The 14,987-nt window shown below is 49.0% G+C and overlaps 7 protein-coding genes and 2 non-coding genes across 9 annotated transcripts; 5 read left to right on the top strand and 4 right to left on the bottom strand.

Annotated features, from left to right (window-relative positions):
* Positions 1–1,996: 1,996 nt before the first annotated feature.
* On the top strand, positions 1,997–4,666 carry EDB91DRAFT_1117927 (acyltransferase ChoActase/COT/CPT). Its single transcript, XM_041318057.1, has 8 exons — positions 1,997–2,473; positions 2,521–2,545; positions 2,598–2,754; positions 2,805–2,978; positions 3,030–3,117; positions 3,167–3,965; positions 4,025–4,207; positions 4,259–4,666. The coding sequence occupies exons 1-8, from the start codon at positions 2,093–2,095 to the stop codon at positions 4,381–4,383; spliced, it is 1,932 nt and encodes a 643-aa protein (XP_041179859.1). The 5' UTR covers positions 1,997–2,092; the 3' UTR covers positions 4,384–4,666.
* A 172-nt stretch (positions 4,667–4,838) lies between these two features.
* EDB91DRAFT_1117924 (uncharacterized protein) lies at positions 4,839–6,482 on the top strand. Its single transcript, XM_041318056.1, has 2 exons — positions 4,839–5,448; positions 5,504–6,482. The coding sequence occupies exons 1-2, from the start codon at positions 4,918–4,920 to the stop codon at positions 6,440–6,442; spliced, it is 1,470 nt and encodes a 489-aa protein (XP_041179858.1). The 5' UTR covers positions 4,839–4,917; the 3' UTR covers positions 6,443–6,482.
* On the top strand, positions 6,463–6,797 carry EDB91DRAFT_1117923 (uncharacterized protein). The gene has a single exon (XM_041318055.1). The coding sequence runs from the start codon at positions 6,623–6,625 to the stop codon at positions 6,782–6,784; it is 162 nt and encodes a 53-aa protein (XP_041179857.1). The 5' UTR covers positions 6,463–6,622; the 3' UTR covers positions 6,785–6,797.
* Positions 6,798–6,916: 119 nt separating this feature from the next.
* EDB91DRAFT_t53 lies at positions 6,917–6,998 on the bottom strand. Its single transcript has one exon. It is a non-coding gene; the product is annotated as a tRNA-Ser (tRNA).
* An 85-nt stretch (positions 6,999–7,083) lies between these two features.
* On the top strand, positions 7,084–8,362 carry EDB91DRAFT_1219620 (uncharacterized protein). Its single transcript, XM_041320879.1, has 2 exons — positions 7,084–7,478; positions 7,533–8,362. The coding sequence occupies exons 1-2, from the start codon at positions 7,311–7,313 to the stop codon at positions 8,097–8,099; spliced, it is 735 nt and encodes a 244-aa protein (XP_041179856.1). The 5' UTR covers positions 7,084–7,310; the 3' UTR covers positions 8,100–8,362.
* Positions 8,363–8,397: 35 nt separating this feature from the next.
* On the top strand, positions 8,398–10,842 carry EDB91DRAFT_1117914 (X-domain of DnaJ-containing-domain-containing protein). Its single transcript, XM_041318054.1, has 14 exons — positions 8,398–8,577; positions 8,630–8,695; positions 8,751–8,806; positions 8,856–8,883; positions 8,938–8,976; positions 9,042–9,122; positions 9,224–9,697; positions 9,753–9,826; positions 9,876–9,947; positions 10,003–10,105; positions 10,168–10,224; positions 10,281–10,343; positions 10,411–10,487; positions 10,559–10,842. Exons 1-14 carry the CDS (start codon positions 8,545–8,547, stop codon positions 10,707–10,709), a joined length of 1,374 nt encoding a protein of 457 aa, XP_041179855.1. The 5' UTR covers positions 8,398–8,544; the 3' UTR covers positions 10,710–10,842.
* On the bottom strand, positions 10,843–13,176 carry EDB91DRAFT_1117896 (uncharacterized protein). Its single transcript, XM_041318053.1, has 14 exons — positions 12,953–13,176; positions 12,690–12,900; positions 12,608–12,635; positions 12,280–12,557; positions 12,157–12,229; positions 12,003–12,092; positions 11,807–11,955; positions 11,652–11,745; positions 11,518–11,600; positions 11,390–11,469; positions 11,308–11,323; positions 11,229–11,255; positions 11,018–11,169; positions 10,843–10,964 (listed from the first exon to the last, which is right to left on the bottom strand). The coding sequence occupies exons 1-14, from the start codon at positions 13,121–13,123 to the stop codon at positions 10,926–10,928; spliced, it is 1,491 nt and encodes a 496-aa protein (XP_041179854.1). The 5' UTR covers positions 13,124–13,176; the 3' UTR covers positions 10,843–10,925.
* A 41-nt stretch (positions 13,177–13,217) lies between these two features.
* EDB91DRAFT_103490 (uncharacterized protein) lies at positions 13,218–14,966 on the bottom strand. Its single transcript, XM_041312782.1, has 8 exons — positions 14,801–14,966; positions 14,611–14,742; positions 14,334–14,560; positions 14,042–14,274; positions 13,929–13,980; positions 13,428–13,640; positions 13,308–13,373; positions 13,218–13,254 (listed from the first exon to the last, which is right to left on the bottom strand). Exons 1-7 carry the CDS (start codon positions 14,803–14,805, stop codon positions 13,366–13,368), a joined length of 870 nt encoding a protein of 289 aa, XP_041179853.1. The 5' UTR covers positions 14,806–14,966; the 3' UTR covers positions 13,218–13,254; positions 13,308–13,365.
* On the bottom strand, positions 14,890–14,973 carry EDB91DRAFT_t52. Its single transcript has one exon. It is a non-coding gene; the product is annotated as a tRNA-Pro (tRNA).
* Positions 14,974–14,987: the final 14 nt, after the last annotated feature.

Below are 14,987 nucleotides of genomic sequence, written 5' to 3'. Positions count from 1 at the left end.
CCTTGCAAGGCGTTCCGTAGCCCTGGCATGTGAGCCGCCTCGGAAATCTCTGGGTGAATACAGAGAAGTCTTCCCACAAAAATCACGAAGCGCAACCGATGTAGGAGAAACTGTATGTAGAACAGCACGGTCCACCAGTCTGTTGTTTGTGAGGGTCAGACATGACGCGTTCGGTCAATAGCACACACCACATACATATTGCGAGCGAGGTGTATTGTTAAGCAGCCTCGAACCATGCCTCAACGCGTTTGCTGATGAAGACTCCGAAGAGGCTCTGCATCGCTGAACCGAGGTTCAATTTGCGTGCTGGCTACTCACGGCCAATTACGACGGTCTCTAGCCCACTGGTATTGGATGATATTCGCGAAACTTGAAGCATCTTGTATCGATTCAGACTGCCTTGATTCTTAGGTTTATTTGTACATGATTGCATCGGCTTATTACTGTGCCTGAATAGGAAATGGGTCACTTACCCTTGATTTAAATCTGATTTCCAGCACTCCTTCAGACTATTTTATTTAAGGGACTGCGTGTAACGATAGGGAAATGATCCTGGCTAACATAGTATTGAGGTTTTGTAATTTTAGAGAAGTGTTGTGTATGTTCATGAATATTTTGCCAGAGGGTCTCGATTTCGGTCAAAACCAATTAATACAGTAGTAGGTCAATCAGTACTACATAGCAAACCCACCCCACAAGCTCGTGCAATTATTTTTGGTGCAAAGCTTGTAAGACAGGGTTCAACTTGATTCAGGTATACAGTTTTTGTGAAGGAGGAGACGAGGGCATAGTAGAGGTCAAAAGTCTCAGTACTTAGGGTATGTGGGAATCATATTTTTTGGCGTGACTTTGAGCACTTATTTCATGCCAACGTTGACAATTTCTCAACAGTTCAGCTCAAATTTTTGGGACAGTGACCTTTCAACTATGCTCTATATGATGGCGAAAACAGCAAGTCAATAGCTGCTGTGGTTGGCGAGAAAAACGCCGGGTGACCCACTACTGGGTTTGACCCGTAACTTACTCAGCCACAGTAGGGCAGACTACCCCTCTCTCATCATCATGGCCAAGCTTCGCATTTTATGTTTCATTCAAGGCGGCAACTGTTGTTTTACCATTGAACCACCCGACGACGCGACAATATTACAATTGAGGTCGACTATTTGGCGTGAAAATCGATATGGCACCTTGCGTGATGTTGATTCACCACCTCTTGCACTGTGGAGGGCGAGTTATACAGTCAAAACCTGCCCAGGTGCTGCAGAATCGGTGTCCGTTTTCTTATGCATGGACCTCATCGAGTGCTGTTCAGCATCGCGGTACAATCTCGGCACTCTTCTACAAGCTCAGAAAGTGTTGGATAATCATAATTCAACTGATAAGCATTAAGAGCATTGAGGAAGAAAGCAGCTAATAGACGGTAATCTAATTTGATTATCGGTAAAGTCATGGCCGATTGTGGGTTGCTGTATCTCCTGAGGTCAGGCTGCTGCTGCAAGTGAGAAAGGTTGAATGGGAGTAATTGATGGTAATATCCATTGTGAGGTGGAGCAGGGGCCAGCAGCCTAAGCAAAACTGACGCAGGCATTAGGAGTCTAGAGGACTGCGTTGACGATGAACGCTGAGAGCGTTTGTACAGGCACGACCAGAATTTATCTGGTAGACTGTCAGGATGAGGATGTGTCTGGTAGCTCGCATGTCTGCACAGTAATTAAGGCGGTCACGATGGAATGTACTCACACCATTCTAGCTGTAGGTCTTCTTGATCCAAATGTGCCCGCGCAAGCGAAATCGATGGCGCATTGCATAATGATTTATCTTCCTGATGATGGAGAAGGCTGAAGGCTTCGAACAGTGTCGCCGTCGTGATATAGAGAAATCACACTGAGAACTTGGAAGGACTTGGGTATCATTTCAATCAGATTCCAGAAGGACGGGAGGGAGACACGAACAGGTTAACAGGTACCTCCGGCTATAAAACGACAAACACGTGAGGCGTAACCAATGCTCGTGATTACTTATAAGAGCCGAGTCCCAGTACTACACACAAGTATCGTTGCAGTACTTATTCCTCGATCCTAAGTACTGAGTTATGCTCGCCAGGCCCCATCTCTCCATAGTTCGTCACAGACCATTCAGGAAGATCCATATGTCATCTCTCACTGGACCACGTCCAGTTAACTGGAAAGCGGCTGCCCCCCAAATACCCAACTTCGCAGCCCAACAGGCCTCTCTTCCTCGGTTGCCAGTTCCAAATCTCACCGCTACGCTCCAGCGCTTGAAGACATCATTGTTGCCGCTGGCACACTCGGAAGCTGAATTTGCTGATGCTGCTAGGAAAATCGAAGCGTTTGAATCACACGCTGGGTCAGGCAGCCTATTGCAGTCTCGTCTCCTGCAGCGTTCAAATGAACGCGAACATTGGCTCGAGGAGTGGTGGGATAATCTCGGCTACTTGGGTTATCGAGATTCAGTATGCCTAGCTCCACTGTGCATGGTGCTATATTGACGCGTTCGCAGGTTGTGGTGAATGTTTCATACTATTGTGAGTTATGCGGTAGTTCTTCTTATCTTCACCCCTGATGGTTTATACACAGATGGTTTTGATGGGCAACCTGCCCACCTTCCGCAAAGCCCTGCTGCTCGTGCTGCTGGCCTTGCACGCGGAGCCCTCGTATTTCGGCAGAAGCTGCTGAGCGGTCAGGTGAGCCCTGAAGGAACGAAGGAGGGTCAATTCTGTATGGACACATATCGGTACGTGGTGGTATTTCGAAGTTGTTTTTTCCTTGAACCGTTTTATGAAGATGGATGTTCGATTGCTGTCGTATACCTGGCCTCGAGGGACTTGACTGGAGCGTATCCCACGCGGGTGCCAACGCAGATGAATTAGGGCACATCATTGTTGTCAGGAAGAACAGGTTCTGGAAACTTAAGGGTATCGTAAATGGGCGAATACTCAGCATGACTGAGTTAGAAAAGTGTGTCCCTCCCACTTTGCTACATGTGCCACAAACTCACTTTTGTTACAGACAGATACAACACATTTACGACTCTACCACGGAAGAATACCCAGGAGTTGGCGTTTTGACTGCATCAAACCGTGACGTATGGGCAAAGGTACGTCTATCCTTGCACATTCTTCTTCACACCCCCTGAAAAATGTTAGGACCACGCCCACCTGGCTGCGAACCCACATAACGCATCTATTTTGCATACCATACACTCATCTGCCTTCCTTATCTCCCTTGACATTGACACGCCTACCTCTCCCATTGATCACAGTCGCTCTCTCTGGCACGGTTCGCTCTCATCCTCTACATCGGATGCTCCCGGTCTTAAAAATCGCTGGGTCGATAAACCCCTCGAGTTCATCGTTTTTGAGAATGCACGCGCCGGGTTCATGGGCGAGCATTCCGTTATGGACGGGACGCCTACTGCCCGCATGTGTGATGAGGTGCTTGACTGGCTTGCTGATCCTGCTTTTGACCTCGGGACCCCCTCTGCTACTCCACCACCAACACCCGAACCATTAGATTTCGCGGTAGATGAAACGACACGCAGCGCAATTGACAGGGCATCGAAAGCTGCGTACGAGCTTGCTAATTCGCAGACACTGTCGTACCACCTCACATCATATGGGAAGGCCGCTATCAAGGCATTTGGCGTGTCTCCCGATTCTTGGGCCCAGATGATCATCCAACTGGCGTATGCCCGTCTCCTCCGTGCACGAGGGCTGACAAGGGAAGGAGGCACTTATGAGGCAGCGACTACACGCAAATACCGGAAAGGTCGGACAGAGACGATCAGAGTCGTCACCTCACAATCAGACGCGTTTGTTTCGGCGATGGACGATCCTAATGTCAGCCGTGAGGACCGGAAAAGGCTTTTTGATGCGGCTGGGAAGGCGCACATTACACTCGCGAAGGCAGCAGGTACTGGAGAAGGAGTGGATCGCCACATGCTGGGTGAGTGTTTTCACCCCTGTCTTTTCGGAGCTCCGTGATGCTGACGAGCAAACCCTCAGGATTGAAACTCTGCTTGAAAGAAGACGAGCCAGTTCCAGAGCTGTACAGCGACGCATTGTACAAACGTTCCGGAAACTGGGTCCTGAGCACAAGCGCCGTTTTCTCAGACCATTTCCCGGTGTATGGATGGGGTGAAGTCGTACCGGAGGGCTTTGGGGTGGCATATATGACTGGCTACGACGGTACGTTGGAAGCTTAGGTTCGTAGACCGAACTTCACACGTATACACACAGATCGTCTGCAATATACCGTCACCTCGCGGAAGGAAATGCCCAACCAGGAGTTCATGGATGAGATTGCGAGGGCTGCGGTGGATTTGTATGATTTGCACGCTGGTCAGCGAAAGGCCAAGTTGTAACGCTTTTGCATGCTGTGCGCGGAGCAACCGCTTTTGCTTCTGCTTTATAGAATATACAAGTTATCCGCCAAACTCACTCGTCAGCTGGAAGAGGCAATGATCGTGGTCAGGTATATCATATGCACTGGCTATTAACCAGCCTGGAGAAGGATTCTATTGATCCTAACAACATGTAGCATACGCGCACGCTGCACGCGCTGTATATGACAGAAATACATCGATATCAAATATTTCGAGTGCCTCGAGCCTTCCTTGCTTTAATTCTGTTATCCCATGGGAGACTTCAGCTCCTGGAGTAGGCTGGAGTGGTGTGCGAGGTTATATACTGGTTGATTTTACAAGCACGTGACTGACGCGTCGCGATCGGGTCTGTTTATTGAAACTTTATTGCGCCGTACGCCATTTCAAATAACCTAGGGGTATAAGTACGGCGTGTGTCGCTGCATATTCCTCCCAATTTAGCGCCGTTTACTCTCTTTTACGCGTACCAGCATACTTTTACGATCTCCATCCTCCGTCTCAACATTTTTCAATATGATTTCCACCCTCATGAATGTTACCGCCCGCGTCGCTCTCTCCAGCCTCCTTACCACAACTTTCTTCAAACGGATGGTCATCGACCATACCGTTGAGGTCCTGTCAAAGGCGGAGAAGGTTTCCGCTGGCCTCGTCGCATACACCGTCTGCTCGTCGTCAATCATGCTCGTTCTAGCATCCGACACAGTAGCTAAGAAGTTCCTCTGCGACGACGCCAGGTATCTACCCACTCCGAAGGACGACGCCGCCGACCCCAATAATCCGCTCTCTGACAACATCTCCACCCCCGCTACGCCTCAGCGCGCCGAAATTTATTGCCTGCCATCTCCTTCATTGCGTTTAATCGAATCAACGGACACAATAGCCGTCTCAATCACGTGTTCTACCACTTGCATCAGTCTCACTTCGCCGAACCTCTCTTGCAAATCCCTGTCTATCACTGATACAAACGCTACTACCGTCTTCTCGGACGATGCTCCAGACGCCAGCGACTGTGAGTCGTTTGGTGACGATAGCACTTTCTACGAGGTAGGAACTTCAGTATAGCTTCAACTTCCGCATTACTTAACATTTGGGTCTCTAGGACGATTTTTCTGACCCAGAACAGACTACTCTCGACACCCTAGTTGCCAAAATGCAAGCTCTGACACTCGACGATTCCCCTCGTCTACCCACGCTTCATCCGCTCATTCTAGTCGCCAACCGCCAGTCAGCATCTACGTCTCCTTCGAGTCTGCCTGAACCCGCCAACTCCACGGATGCACTAATTCAAAGTATGAATCTCTCCGATAGTCCGCCTGACGTCCCTCTTCCTGACTCGGACGACGCCATGGACGCCTTGAGTCGAAGTATTGAGACACTTTCTCTCTCCGATCCTCTGCCTTCCACCCCTAAATTGGAGCCCCCGATTCTGGTTACGAAGCGCGCTGCAGCTCAACTCAAATGGCTCCCTCCTACTAGTATTCCGCCTCCGCAGCCTACGATCAAATCAACACGCGAAATCACGGCCTCTTTACCTGTCCCCTACGACCTAGAGCTTTACCGCCCAAAAGGTTTGAGGTCGCCGCCACTTACTACGCACTCGCACACACACCTACGCATCACACACTGCCGCCGATGGTCCCCTACGACTCATCCGGACGACGCACCATACCACATGAGCTCCTTCAACACGGTCCACCACGACCCAAACCTTCACCGCCTTCGAAGTCGAAGCTCAATTCCAGTCTACGCACCCACCACGCCGCGGGTCTTCAACGCCAGCCTAGGTCCCCTACGACCCAATTCCGGTGGTGCACTAAACGGCCTCCTTCATGGTCCCTTGCGACCTGAAGTTAGATTCAACGACCGACGCCCACCGTCACGCACTCGTCTATCAAACCGAATCGCTTTTCGGTTCGTTCTCCCCATAGAGGTATTCTTGATTTGTTTTTTCCTTGACTGTATGAGACGAACATTGAACTTATCTCTGGCATGTTTCTTTTTTCTTCTTTTTTCCTTCCGCACCAAGACACATCTTTGATTTGTTTTCTCCCTTATACGAGACAGACATTGGACTCATCTCTGGCATCATGTACGCTTATTCTTCTCAATTCCTTATCCATATATAGGTCTTCTTTGATTTGTTTTTCTCTTTATATTGGTACGAGACGATATTGGACTCATTGGACTCATTCGGTTTCATCATAGACTCATCTCCAGCATGTATCGTTATTCCTCCCATTTCCTTCTCTACATAGAGGTCTTCTTGATTTATTTACTGGTACGGACTCATAGTTTCATTATGAACTCCTCGCGACGTATCTTTATTTCATTGATCTTGTTGTTTTACTTTCGTGCATGTACGACGACCATTAGCGTTTGAATATAATTTTCTTCTGTATGTTCTGAGGGCATGATGCGCTTGAGATATCTAAGATGCGTTGGTTAGAGCCCAAGTTGCAAAAAGTTACGGTACGCGAGGGAATCATCATACACAACTCAAAAAAGGGAACATCGACGCCAGCAGGATTCGAACCTGCGCCCTCAAAGAGGAACAGATTTCTAATCTGTCGCCGTAACCACTTGGCTATAGCGCCTCGTAAATGTTTGCCTGGGAGTGATATATTGCATGGGTGGTGCTCGGGTGACCGGGACCGGACGTGTTCGGTGACGTTGCAGACCAGGTTTACTCGGAACTATATACCAGCTGGACAGTCAAATTCCCTACTGCGTGCTTGCAAGGCGACGTGCATGCATGATTCACATCAAAGACCCTGTGAAAGCCACGTCGATATTTATTACATCATTTACTGCGCACAGTGGACACGAGTTACCCGAGTCACCCCACAATACATAGATCTTGCACGCCTTCTTCTCAGTCCATCATCACAAGTCCTGCCAGATCTACGATGAACGCCCTGGCGTCATCTTCACAGGCGTCTCCGAACGACAAACCTCTATCACGCCCGCAGAGCCCCAGACTTACTGGAACTGCGTCACGCTTCTTCATTTCTATGGGCAAGTCCATCAGCCATAGCCTCCTGACATCCCCAAGAAAAAGACATGCGGATAACTCAGTGAGTAAGCATTAATGCTTTACTCTAGATGATTCTCATTCTTTTGCCGTGCAGCGCGGTGGCATTGGCATGTATTCTACGCCCGAAGAACGAAACCCTTATGTCCAGTCACGAATGCACGCGAGATATAGAGAATCATCCGCTTCACGTCCCACCATTGAACAAATTGCAATGGGTCTTCATCTTTCATGCACTCCCCATTTGCGAAATCCGTGTCACCAGTCTCATTCCGCACCCTCTTCACCCTCTCATATACGGTACCCCCACGACTCATCCGCACTGCACCGTCCCACGCACAGCCTTCCACCACCCCCTTCTCGTTCTTCCCTCAAGAAAACAAGTACCAGCAACGGTCCCCGTCCGAACTCAATTGCATTACTCGGCGAATCTCCCTCCACGTCTACAATAACCTCGACTGGTCCCGCAACACCTGACGGCGCGCGGTCAGTGCTGTCCCTAAAGCACCGTATGTCGAAGTTGATACTTGGTTATCGTTCTGCGCCCTCATCGGCGCGGATTATATCTGCGGCGTCGTCGGGCACTGGAAGTGAGGGTACTCGCCCGACGACGCCACGAAAATCGGTGCGATTTTCTACGAGCGTGCTTGCGTTGGAAAATTAAGATGTCAAGCACTCATAACTATCTACCCGACTCGATGTCGCACACAACACTACTTAGCTGGAAGTCCAGCTACCTATTTCATATCATTAATCCGCACTCTGTTTACCAAGCGCCGCATTATTACGAGGGATAGACAGTCCACTTTCATCATTTTTATTCCACCCCATTGTAGCACTGGATTTTTATTCGTTATACATCATGTCTGTCCAAACGCGATGCAATTTTACCCTTGAATTATATTGATGTTCCGGTCAAGTTCGGTCATCAATCGTTTACAGGTTTTGTGGCTGTGCTACTGTGCTTCAAAGTGCTTCGGAGTCAGTGACATCAAGTTGTTCAGAACGTTCATCCCTTGCTCTTCGGAATATTTTTCTCGCTTCCATCTGATAGACACACGACCCACACTATAGAGGCGACACGCCCACAAATAATTCTAATCGCTAAGATGGCGCCGGTCGAAACAGAGTACTATGACTTGGTGCGCAGTACTCCACATGCGTTACGGGGTGCATTGACCACCGGCGGCATAGTTGGATGTCCCCGTGGACGTTAACGACACAGACTTAAAGAAGGCATACAGGAAGCAAGCAATGAAAGTGCGTACGCGTTTCTCTGGTCTGGCTTCGGAAAGATGTTACTCATATGCTGTAGTACCACCCAGATAAAAATCCATCTTTGGATGCGGAAGAGATGTTCAAGGAAATAAGGTACATCTGCGCTTTGCCGTCTATGAAGCGGCGGGCTGATGAGACGTAGTAAAGCATATCAGGTACTATCTGATGCTGTGAGCCTCTTTCGTTCGCTCTGATGATTTGGATCGAATCTGAGATACGATTAGAATCTGAGAGCAGTCTATGACAAGAACGGGAAGTCTATGGTGCGCCAACTTTTCAAAAAAAAAAAAAAAGGATTGAAATTCAAGTATGGGTTTGCGTGGCGTAGGTCGACAAGGAGAGCACAGAGCTAGACGATGCAGCGGGTTTCTTCGCAAACGTATTTGGTGGAGAGCGGTTCAATGATTATGTGCGTCCCTTCCTGCTTTACACCCTGATGCTTACACCTAATATCGCAACTCCATCTGGCACGATTAACCGCATCATAACTAACTCTGGTGATACACACAGATTGGTGAAATATCTTTAATGAAGGAGATGACGTCTGTGGCGCAGACAGTAATGACCGATGAGGAACGTGCCGAGCTCGAGAAAGAGGGTATCGTCTCGCAACCAGCAGTAGTCTCGCACGAGCCGCACGTTTCCTCACCTGGACCATCGTCACCCGTTGATAATGCGTCGAAGCGCCAGTCCATTTTGGGGTCCCCAACCCCTTCAAATGGCGGCAAGGAAGGCAAAGAGAAGGAGAAAAAGCGCAATAAGCTCTCACCAGAACAGAGGAAGAAGCTACAGGAGATTGAGGAGGAACGCAAACGCTCGATGGAGGAACGGGTAAAGATGCTCACTGCGAAGCTACTTGAGCGACTACGGCCCTTTGTGGATGCGAAAGTACCTGGCGACAAAGACGACCCCGAGACAAAGGCATTCGAATCCCGAATCAGACTTGAAGCAGACGATTTAAAGCTAGAGAGTTTTGGGGTTGAGGTATGTGTAGCTGCTGCCATCAGTATCTTGAACCAGCTAAGTGGGGGATTGACAGTTGTTGCATGCAATCGGGACAGTATATATGATGAAGGCAACGTCATTCCTGAAGTCGAAGAAGTTCTTAGGGATGTGAGTAGCTCTCTTGTTGGTTCCCTTATCTACCGCTTATCTGGCGCAGTGCAGGTTTCTGGTCGCGGATGAAGGAAAAGGGTTCAGTGGCAAAAGACGCGTGGGGCGTTATCGGAAGCGCGTTCGTGTTGCATCTATGCTGCCCTTGTCATGCGTTCATAACAAATGTTAAACAGATTTAGCGTCCAGTCTCTCATGTCCGAGATGGAGCGCCTGCAGAAGAAGGGGGAGCTTGATGAGGAGGTGCTACGGGCACTAGAACAGGATGTTACAGGCAAGGTTCGTGTGCCTCGGCTTCCAATACAGTTGATACCTTGGTGAGAGAAGTTGACACGCACTAGATCATGCTAGCATCTTGGCGAGGCACGCGCTTCGAAGTCGTGCAGGTTCTCCGGGAGGTGCGTAAACCAAGGGTTGCCTACGGGCATGCGGCAGTTGAACCATTCCTATTCAGGTTGTGGATAACGTGCTCAAAGATAAAGAGGCGTCTGATCAAGTGCTGTTTCATCGCGCGAAGGTGTGTGAACATTAGTCATTCGGAGATCGCCTTTGCGTGACGTCAATTTTACCTTGTTCTTTGTCAGGGCTTGATGATCATGGGCCACATATTCAAAAACACGGTTCCGGATGAGAGTGACGAAGACCGACGCGAACTCGAACGGTGCGTCGGCTCGCTCTTGAGTAGATCCGCGGTGACCAATACTCACGTCAACTTTCTATTTTACATTACAGAATGGTCGCAGAAGCAGCAGAGGGCAAATCAAGGCATCACCACCTACGCGGAAAGGCCCGAAGAGAAGGCAACACACCACCTGGGACGCCGCCGAATGAAGCCCGGCATTCAGAGAAGGGGCAGGTTGAAGGAGAGACCTGTGCACCTTAGTGCTGAGCTCAGACAACTGGAATTTGGAACGAGAGAGCATTCGCGCACGTGTTACATATGTGATCATATCTCAGGACTGCTTTTGGTTTTTATGACTTTTCTCTTCGAACGACTATGGAACGGGTCTGCAACAATTTTTTTCTATGATACTTTAGTGCAGTAGTTACCTATCTCTGAGTTTGAATCTACATATTAATCGTACACCCCCGTTCTCCATCATGGATCACACGGGCTGGCCTCGAAGTCCTTTCGTACCTGTGATATACATATTGAACACAACGCCACAATGATACGACCAACCAACGTACCCGCTTGAAAAAACCACCGTCTTCCAGAACACGGAAGCCTGTACACGCCAAGGCCTTGGTAGTAATCATACATGCTTTGTGGGCTTCCGTGGTTCGCGCAGAATCGGCGAATGCTGGCGAATGGTTTCCCCCATTGGGCTGCGTAGGGATGGCTGCAATATACGCACCGAGGACAGTCAGATAATAGACACGGCCGCAGTGTATCACATACCAAAAGCTGGATGCAGGGAGGGTAAGACTAAAATTCCGTGAGTACAAACTGCCACAGGACCTCCAATGGATGTACTTGCCGTATGAGACATTGCCCTAGAAGGAAACGAGTTTGTCAATGCGCCTATAAATGGGTTCGAGAGGTCGAATAACTAAACATACGAAATCTGTGGACGCCCCTGACGGATATTGCCCGACAGTCATGCCAGATTCGTCACTCATTGCGTGAGAGAAGGCACCAGCTACATACGAGTGTTAATTGATCAAAAACATCTGAGAAGACGACTTACCAAGGATGTTATTTTGCCGTAAATTGTAATAGGGGGTACTGTTCGTGATCTTGAGACGGCAGGAAGTTGCCAATGCGGCACCCCTGCGGACCTTGTGAGATGCCGTAGAACGCAGATGTCATTCTGAGACTGACTCAAAACAAGCGCAAACTCTTTCTGTCAGTTGCGCTAACTGGTCCCGCGTCGGCGCTCGGACATACCACCTCATCTTGGCATAGTCAGGGATCACTGAAAAGGGCTTGCTGAGTTATTCGTGTTTCAATGTGTTAGAAGTTGTTATAGACTGTACCGTTCGCAGCTCCTTCGCTGCCATTTATGACGCCATGTACTCTGTGGTCAGGTTTAATCTGCTGTCGTAATACCGAGACACTGGAGTATGCTAAGAACGCAGCATCAAGTGCGTTGGCACCTTCCCATGGAGCATCTCCAGCATGAGCGCTTTTTCGGATCAGTTCATGAGGCCATATAGGAACCATAGGACTCACGATTTCCCGAAGAATTCGGCATCTATAGATTGCATCGCCAGAGAAGATACCACATACGAAGATAATTCGGGTCCAGAGCAAGGATGGCACCTGCATTAGCCATGCATATGTCAATTATGCTCCGAACCGGATGTATTTAGCCGGGCGTACGGACATTAAGCAAGCATCCATCCCTTTGTAGGCCCCTCGCTCAAGCAGGATAATCTTTCCACCACCACCTTCTTCAGCTGAGGGAGAAATGAGTAACTCGTGTCGGGCCGAAATTGAAACTCGTTACCTGGTGTCCCTAGTAGAATCACCGTGCCGGGAACGTTGTAGGTTTCCAAAGCGGATTTGACTGCTAATGCCACACCTACGCCACTGATTGCAATGAGGTTGTGGCCACAAGCATGCCCGATCACAGGTAATGCGTCCATCTCGGAGTTAATTCCAAGGGTTCTGCCTCCATTTCCGTGGGTGAATTCAGCCTTCCATGCAGTCTTGAGACCAAGATAATGCCTCGTCACAGAAAAACCGTGGCTTTCCATGTAATCGGACAGAATATCGTGAGCAAATCTACAAAATTCCATCAGTGATATGTGTATAGGATACTTGATGTGGCAGACATTTCTTCAAACATTAATTCTGGGTGACCTGTCATATCCCACGGTCAGAGGATTATAGCGAGGCCAGAGCTCCATAGCTTACTGTGAATCTGGAGACTTAGAGATCGTAGGGAGGAATCAAGTGTGTCGACTACGGTTTCGATGGTGTGCCTGATTTCTCTACGTATAGAATCACTGGGAGAAGGCAGGTCTGAATAAACAGGAGGGGCCTCCCACTGGCATACTGCAGCATTGATTTTGCTGCATCCAAAGTCACAAGACGTGTCATAAAACACCCGGGAGGTCGGATCGGTCTATTGGGGGCAAATGAGCAAGTCGCGCACGGAATAGTACAAAGGCACATACGATATCAACGGCCCATTCTGAATCGGATGCGTTGAGCGTCTGACCATATATATGGGATGATTTAGGTTGTTTTGAGGAACTCTTAGATGTAAGCTGAGGTTTCAACTTGAACAAGCGTCTTAGAGAAAGGCACCCGCTATGGTGATTGTCATCAGAGGCGTCTAGGGACATCAGGGAGAAAATGATAAAGTGGCGGCAGAGAGTGGGGGTTCACTAAATGGGGTCCTTGGTAACATGTCTGAGTTTATCAACTATTCGGCGCTTGACACCTGGTGCATCACCAACGCGGAATAGAGTGTGATCTGTACTTCCGCTACCATCGGGGTTAGGTAAGTTTACGCGTATGATTGCTCACGTTCAAATCTGGAATAGAAGACTGAATCAAGCGCTACTTCGTGTGTATCTACACATTCTCAAGAACCTGGTCGTGATGTCAACTGAAGTCGTGCGAGATCCTGCAAAGAACTTCCCGTACTTTCACCGCCGCGGAAAAAGGAACCTATTTTTCTCCAAATGCTATCTTCCCGCTGTGGCATGCTATCTCGCCCGCTTACACCGAGCACAATCTTTCCGTGGTGTGAAGAGAGTCGACAGTGATCCGTGGATCCGGAGGTTGGGGCACTGTCGCCGATAAGTAACAAAGTTTTTCTCCTCTTTCCGTTCATGCTGCGGATGCTGCTGGACAGTCCTGGAAGGATGTCATAACCAGCCAATTTTCCACTGCGTATCTGCACCTCCCCGCGAAAAGTTTGGGGAAGCAGTACTACAACTTTACCTGGTAAATGTAGAAGCGTGTCAGAACGAGTTGTACATAAGTATAGCGCAGAACAAGCATCGCTGTGTGTGACATAGAAGAGACAGATTTAGAGACGAGATTTGCCATGGTTGCCCAAGTGGAATCCGAAGCAGACGGGCCTGCCATCGGACCTTCCGGCGCACGAAACTAGTATTGCCAACATCATCGGGTTCAACTCACCTCTATGGGAAGTTACATTCAGCGTGATGCGTTTCCCAGGATGTACAGAGCTCTGTTTCAAGAAACATAAGCTCCAACCATATGGAGATGAAGTTGTAGGAATTCTTACTCACCAAGTTAACGTTAATATCCCCATAGCGGGTTGAAACGTCAACTATTGCCCGATGACATCGTTCTGACGATCCTTTGATCACTAGAGTTAGAAAGATAGATCCGAACCGATTGCAAAAAACGGCATGGGGTGCCGCAGAGTCTTTCCCTTTCCCTCGGTCACTGAGCTTGGCTGCAAAGCCTTGTAGAATGGATGGATCATCTCCTGACACATCAGGGTCGATGATGTACGTTCCTGCATGGACCAGACTAAATTGAGACACACGCAGGGACAGTAGACAAAGTGATGCTCACCGGATATCGATCCATGGTGCTTTTGTACCCGGATGGTCTTCAGTGTGGGTACATCGGCGAGCCCTACACCCGATACCAAAGTAGAACCTGACGCGGGATTACTGTACGGCGGAGGGGCACTATCTGGAATATCAAATGGCTGTTGTCCGTACTCCGTGCTCGAACCGAGTGAGGGTTCCTTATTATCTTGAGGGTACCTCGTGGTCGGGAGCTGCGGTTCTTCCTTGCTCTGCAGTATCATGTTGACAGTGGTGGATTAAGTACTTGTTAGAACTACTCATATGAATCTGATAGTCCTTTAACCAAGGTTGGCGAGGGGCAGATAGGCAGAGGCGGACCCCGAAACTGTGCACGAGCTGCGCCCTGCTGCGCTGCCGCCGCTTCTGCTGCGGATAGTAGATACCAACTGCTGTGTCAAGCACCACATCGCGTGATACGTATAGAAGGGATAAAAAAAACGAGCCTACCCCATATAGATGTTACACTAGGTAATGACTCAGTTGACAACACTTTCGAGTCACTCACTTGGATGAATCTTGAAAGCGCAAAAATCATTGGGCCTGGCCGGGAATTGAACCCGGGACCTCCTCGAAATTGACTGCTGCCCTAACAAGGAATCATACTACTAGACCACCAGGCCGCGATAACAGATGC

This window comes from Suillus paluster, assembly GCF_016628075.1.
Source record: "Suillus paluster strain FC165 chromosome Unknown EDB91scaffold_12, whole genome shotgun sequence".
Classification (NCBI taxonomy): domain Eukaryota; kingdom Fungi; phylum Basidiomycota; class Agaricomycetes; order Boletales; family Suillaceae; genus Suillus; species Suillus paluster.
Note: the sequence above shows the minus strand (reverse complement) of the source record. Positions and strands in the feature narration are given on the sequence as shown.